A 6472-nucleotide genomic window follows, 5' to 3' on the forward strand; every position below is an offset into this window, starting at 1 on the left:
TGCAGTGCATGTGCGTGTACCCGATCATCGAAAATAACTTGATTTTTTATTAGATTATTTGGAGACTATATCGAAGATATAAATTTAAACTTCACCTATAAAATGACTGCATACATATTTGTATATGTCATTAGAAATAAGTGGTCGAGAGACCCATAGCCCATGATCATGGACTTGCCAAATTAAGTCCTCAATGTAAGTTCTATTCCACCGTACCCACTCTTCTATGTTTTGTCATATTCCTCCATCCCCCAATTATATAATAGAAAAAGTCACCATTTATTTATTTGAGTCATTATGGCCTAGCATCTCTTTCGCAACAGAGTGTTCCTATTGCTCTACTTCTGCCCTGTAATTAACTGGCAATCTCCTCTCGACCATTGAACAAGTCATTTTCTCTCCAAGAAAAGCTCAAGATAGACAGATCTTACTCTAATCCCTGTTGTAATTTATAAAGCCAAATAAGTCTATGCTTTTTCCATAAGACACCATTAATAATAAGATTCCAAGACAATTTGAATGTTGAGATGGATTCAAAGATATGCCAAACTCACTAAAAACCAAGTCACATGTAGAAACTTGGATCGTGACATCGTAAACAAAACTTCATATTTTGGTGGATGCTAGTATCTACATATTCATGTTCAAGGTATATTGCTCTAGTATAAGAATAACTAGGTGACGGATCTTCAAGGATGCTAAAGAAATTATATCTTAGAAATCAATTTCTTTCTTTCATGTGATTAATTTGAGACATTCATTTGCTATCTAAACCGTCGCATAATAGAATACTAAATTGACATTTGAAATTTTGAGCATCCAAATTAGTTTATGTTCCATGATAGAATGATTAAGATTTTGAGCAAAAACGGCTTAAACTTATGTTGTTTATCAATGTGGAAAGGGCAATTAGTATTGTTAGAAAAGTGATCGGCATATTTTTGTACATTATGCTACAATTTTGTCGATCTATTTTTTTATATGATAAAATTTATGTGTTATCTCTATTTTCCACTCCACATTAGTTAGTGTGCGCGTGGCTGTTAACTAAGAAGTGTAAGGCTTATTTATTAATTTAAATAAATTTTAATATTTAAGAATTCAAGTTACATGTGCATCACACATGATATGCCATGGTTTTCTCGTTGCAATAAACAGAACCAAATCAATACCGTGAGATGCAAGATCCAAGACTAACCATTTGGGATATAACTAAATTTCATTGTAAACAAGTTCGAATAATTCGACCTGCCCAAACTATTTTTGAAAAACCTTGTACCATTAGCTTGTTTCAAATGCAACCATTGCAAGTTTATTAGAGTACGATGGCTACAGCGAGTAGTCAGTAGTGTCATGTGGCTACGGAATTACCTGTCCTTGCTGGACAGTGCCATACAAGAACTCTAGCTCGCTAGATGCCCCTTCAAAGAATATATGTGAATTTGCGCGCCGATGCCCTTGCCGGATCCCTCATTGTGTCACGCACTCGAGAACCCTCACGGTTTTACGCCAACTAATGCCATCGTCATACGCCATGTTATAGTACTCGTCCTATCCTTCCAATCCAATAGTAGTCCTTTTCACACACCAAAAAAAAGAAAAAGAAGAGGAAGGAAAAAAAAAAAAAAAAGGCTTTGCGCTCTCAATCCGCAATCGAGGACCCAGGTCTAAGCCAAATTGCCACTCAGCTGGTCCAGCTATCATCGCGGCAGCGGACCCAAGCATTAATTGCACCCGGGAAGAACCCCTGGCTCCCGGCTTTCCGCTTCACTTCACCACAACCCTTCGGTGGCACCGCGTTCCCATGTTGTCTCCATCACTGCCTTCTTAAATAGCTCCGTTAATTTCTACCCAAAAAAAAAAAAAGCTCCGTTAACGTTGCCCACGTTAACCGCCGACTAATACGCTAACATTTACTTAACTGCGGACTTAAACACTTAAACCAACAGGGTTTTATTAAACGAACCTCGAAATTGAACTACATAGTCGTGGGCCCGGATAATAGAGTTAGTCGGCCGTCCTCCGTCCGCCACTTTGTTCACGGGGCCCTTTCTGGGTTCATCGTGGAGTCCTTCAAGCATTCACTTAAATCGAATGGATCCATGGGTCATGTTACGATGCTCCTCCGGGAACACCATGTACGGCAGCACTCCTTGCTGCACCCCGGTGGAGTGGAAAAGCCAAGCAGAACCGTCCATCTGGACTGACGAAATCTTACGGCACCTCCTATCTCGAACCGCGGAGCAGCGTAAAGAGGCCGGTGGGTCTAACAAAATCCAAACCCGAGCCGGAATCTCTGGTTCCATGGGGTCCCTGACTCGTGTCGCAAAGGGGCAGCCCCACATCCAGGGCCCGCCAACTGGCCCGACCGCTGCTCGCCGGCCCAAACACCCTCCCCCCACTACTTCAAAATCCCCTCCTCCTCCCTCTCGTCTCCCCCAATTTCTCTCCCTTCTTCCTCCCAATCGCCGCCATGCCGGACGATCCCGCCGACGACCTCCAGAGCATGAGCTTCGGCTCGTCGGACCGCTCCGCCTACGAGACTGTGTCGTCCACCTCCACCGGCTCCGGCTCCTCCTCTTCCGGTCCCATCAAGCCCCACTCCGCCGGCGATCCCTGCTTCGACGCTGTCCGGCGTCTCAGATCCGATGGCGGTGGCGGGACGCTCGCGCTCTCCGATATGAGATTCGTGCAGCGGCTCGGAAGCGGGGACATCGGCAGCGTGTACCTGGCGGAGCTCAAGTGCAGCGGGGGCGAAGGATGCGTGGTGGCGGCGAAGGTGATGGACAAGAAGGAGCTGGAAGGCCGGCATAAAGAGGGGCGGGCGAGGACGGAGAGGGAGATCTTGGAGAACCTGGACCATCCGTTCCTGCCGCGGCTATACGGGATCGCGGAGAACGAACGGTGGTCGTGCCTCCTTACTGAGTTCTGCCCCGGCGGCGATCTCCACGTCCTCCGGCAGCGGCAGCCCGGGAAGCGGTTCGACGAGTCCGCCGTCAGGTCAGTGGCGCAACTCAGCAACAAAAATATTATATATATCCCTAACTAATAATAATATCGCTGAAATTTTTAAGTAAAATACAATGTTTTTTCTATTTGTCAAATATCTTTTTTTTTTTTTTTTTTGAAAATTTTATCTGGATCAGTGCCCTGGATTCCTGCAGCACGGGGATTCGGAAGTCCGACCTTCAAGAAAAAAAGAGAATTTAGTGGAACTGAGAAACTAATGATTTGAGTTTATTTGTTTGTTGCATACTTGCATCTAAGTTATGTTTTTTAGATCCAGCAGACGTTTCGGTGTCGCCTTTTCTTTTTGAAAAGGAAACAAAATTAATATATTAACCCGAGGTGAGAGAGAATTGAAGGATTTTATGTCGAATTTAAAGAGATGAAGTTTATGGGCTCAACTTCCATTTTGGAGAGCTAAAGACTTTGGGCGTCGATGTCCACTGGGTTCCATCTGCTCCAGTCTCCTGAGTTGGGCCCACATCCCTCGAATGGATCCAAGTTGAGGTTTTGGAATCCTAGAGTCCTAGACTAGTGTAGCGAATGTGGATGTGATTTGATACATCAAGCAGATATCACACTATTCGAGCATGTCTGATCGAGAGGAAGTGATAGCTCGACTTGGAGATCACAAAAGTCTTTTGTTTTGAGATTGTTTCTGTTCCTATCCTTTGAGGAACATTACCTTACGTTTTTCGTTTGCCTAAAATGAATTTGGCAAACGGAAAATGCCTGGAATCCGGTCTGGCAGTCAACGAATGATGACATGGTGCCCTATAAGCGGTCCATTTCCCCATGACGACTCACTTACCCAGTGTATCAAACTCCTACTTAGGACATAGTACTAAGGATAGAATGGAGTGGCTGTTGTTAGCAATTAATACTTTTCTCCCCCCTCTGACATAGGGGGAAAAACCCTAAATCCTTACAAAAGTACAATTAAAAGGAGTCAGCTCTCGTACGATCGAAGAGTGAACAATTATTATAAAAGATGTCATTTGGTTTTCATCTGAACAAGCCAAACTAGTAAGTTTGAAAAATTAGATTAATTCCTGTCCTCCTCCTAATCTCCGATCCCTTAGCTTCATGCCTAATTAGTCACGCTACATGTATGTGACTCTTCTAGAAATCCAACAAGCATCTTACACAGAAGAATCATTAGCATCCTTTATCAAAAAAAAAAAGAAAAAGAAGAATTATTAGCATCGAAATACCACGTCGCCTCCGCATATGACGAGTCTGCAAATCCATAATGCATATATTATGGCTTTTGTGCCCTCACTTTTGGTGTGCATCACTGAATGGTCAGTAGTTTTGATCTGAATTAGCGTAACCTGTGGGGTGAGCTTTAACTAATGAACACCTCACGTGGATTCTCTCGTAAAGAGAAGAGCGCTGTTCCGTAATTAATTCATCACGCCTTCTACAAACTCCAATAATGCAGTTCTTTATATTGTCCTCCTCCTGTTTATTATTCTTTTTAAATGCAAGTTGGCTACATTGACCTCTGATATTATTAGTAGGCGGGTGGTTGCGGGTGGCGATTATCTTATCAATTGTGGAATTTTTACGTCGCTGTCCAGATTTTACGCATCGGAGGTGGTGGTGGCCCTCGAGTACATCCACATGCTGGGCATCGTCTACCGCGATCTCAAGCCTGAGAACGTCCTCGTCCGATCCGACGGCCACATCATGCTCACCGACTTCGACCTCTCCCTCAAGTGCGACGGCCCCACCACCACCGCACACCTCATCTCCGACCACAACCCCCTTCCTGCCCCAACCTCCTCCGCCGGCTCTGCCTCCGCATCGGACCACCACCACCACCCCGCCGCCTCCTGCATCCTCCCCAGCTGCATCGTACCCGCCGTCTCCTGCTTCCACCCCAAGCGCCGCCACCGCTGGAAGCTTGGCCGCCGTGGCAACGCCAGCGGGCTCGAGTTCGTCGCCGAGCCCGTGGACCTCCGCTCCATGTCCTTCGTCGGCACCCACGAATACCTCGCCCCCGAGATCGTCTCCGGCGAGGGCCACGGCAGCACAGTCGACTGGTGGACCCTCGGCGTCTTCATCTTCGAGCTCCTCTACGGCGTCACGCCCTTCAAAGGCTCCGACAACGAGCTGACGCTCGCCAATATCGTCGCCCGGGCGCTCGAGTTCCCGAAAGAACCCTCGGTATCGGCATCGGCCAAGGACCTCATCGCCGGCTTATTAGTCAAAGACCCGGCGAGGCGGATGGGGTCCACGATGGGCGCGACGGCGATCAAACGGCACACGTTCTTTAACGGCGTCAACTGGGCGTTACTTAGATGCGCGGTCCCGCCATATATTCCGGCGCCCTTCAGTATCAGTGGTAGCAGCCGGGACGTGTCGGACGACAGCAGTCCCGGCACGCCGGTGGAATACTATTAGGTCGTGTCGGGTGGAGCCAATTTTACTTTAGTTTGGCCCGAGAGAAAGGGACCGTGTTGGCTGGAACCGAGACGTGACTGGTTTCCGGACTGGGCTACAAACTTAGTGTATGTTGCGTCACATATTTGGAGATAAAAGAAAAAAAATAAAAAAGTAAGACCACGTGTACGGCTGGGGTTGGACGATTGTTGGGGAACTGCTGGAGCCGGGGGCGGGGAGACACGATGAGAACAACCGCGTTGTCGCCCACTGTTTGGTGCTGTTGGCTTGTGACGGGTGCGTCAATGGAACATGGTGTGGGGGCACGGTCTTGTTATGTTGTTCCCTCTCTCTCTCAGAGAGCATCTCTCATGGATTCATGCATGAGAGCTCTTCATCAAATTTGATATATACTTTTATTAATATTTAATATCCTAATTGATGTCTTTTGTTTTGAATGCACGGGTGCGTGGTTAAGTATAAAAATTGGCAATGGACGGGTGCGTGTGTTAATGGGGGCTCACTTTTTTCTTTATTCTTTATCTCTGTCGAGTGGGCAGAGGATGGTGGTGGTGGCGTGGGAGGAGGTGGATGGTGACATGTCGGACACAATGATTGTTTTGTTTGTGGGGTGGGGATGGTTCGGTGCTTTTGGGTGGAGAGTGCTGCTGGTATAATACTGTTGGAAATAAACACTGCGAGAGTCCCAGCAACTGGTGGCAGGATGAGAGACAACAACATCGATGGCAGCTGGGGGCTTGAGCTCTCTGTTGTATATAGCCAAAAACTGAACAGATGCATTGATTAGGTTTCTAACATGTCCCGTCCCTATCTCTGGGCCGCTTTCCTCTCCCGAAAGCCTGAGTTTTTGCATCCGGACTTGCCAGGAAGCGGCAACAGTACATGGATGTTCCAAAATTAATGTATCAAACTATTTGCAGCATCTGCAGTAGTGGAGACCTTCAGTTTTATGTGTAAGGAATTAAGAATGGACGATGCTTTAATTTAAGAATAAAGTAATTACAAATCTTCTGATGCCCACGAGGGTTAACTGAGCCAAGCTTGGTCATGCCCAGCC

At 46.6% G+C, this 6472-nt stretch overlaps 1 protein-coding gene across 2 annotated transcripts; it reads left to right on the plus strand.

The window, feature by feature from the left end:
- Positions 1-2416: 2416 nt before the first annotated feature.
- LOC105033884 (serine/threonine-protein kinase AGC1-7) lies at positions 2417-5852 on the plus strand. 2 transcript variants are annotated; one of them, XM_019846799.3, is made up of 2 exons: positions 2417-3000; positions 4530-5852. In XM_019846799.3, exons 1-2 carry the CDS (start codon positions 2474-2476, stop codon positions 5413-5415), a joined length of 1413 nt encoding a protein of 470 aa, XP_019702358.1. In that variant the 5' UTR covers positions 2417-2473; the 3' UTR covers positions 5416-5852. The 2 variants fall into 2 exon arrangements, with proteins under 2 accessions (XP_019702358.1, XP_010907156.1); XM_010908854.4 differs by having other exon boundaries at positions 2458-3000; positions 4590-5852.
- Positions 5853-6472: the final 620 nt, after the last annotated feature.

Source organism: Elaeis guineensis, chromosome 9 (assembly GCF_000442705.2).
Source record: "Elaeis guineensis isolate ETL-2024a chromosome 9, EG11, whole genome shotgun sequence".
NCBI lineage: Eukaryota > Viridiplantae > Streptophyta > Magnoliopsida > Arecales > Arecaceae > Elaeis > Elaeis guineensis.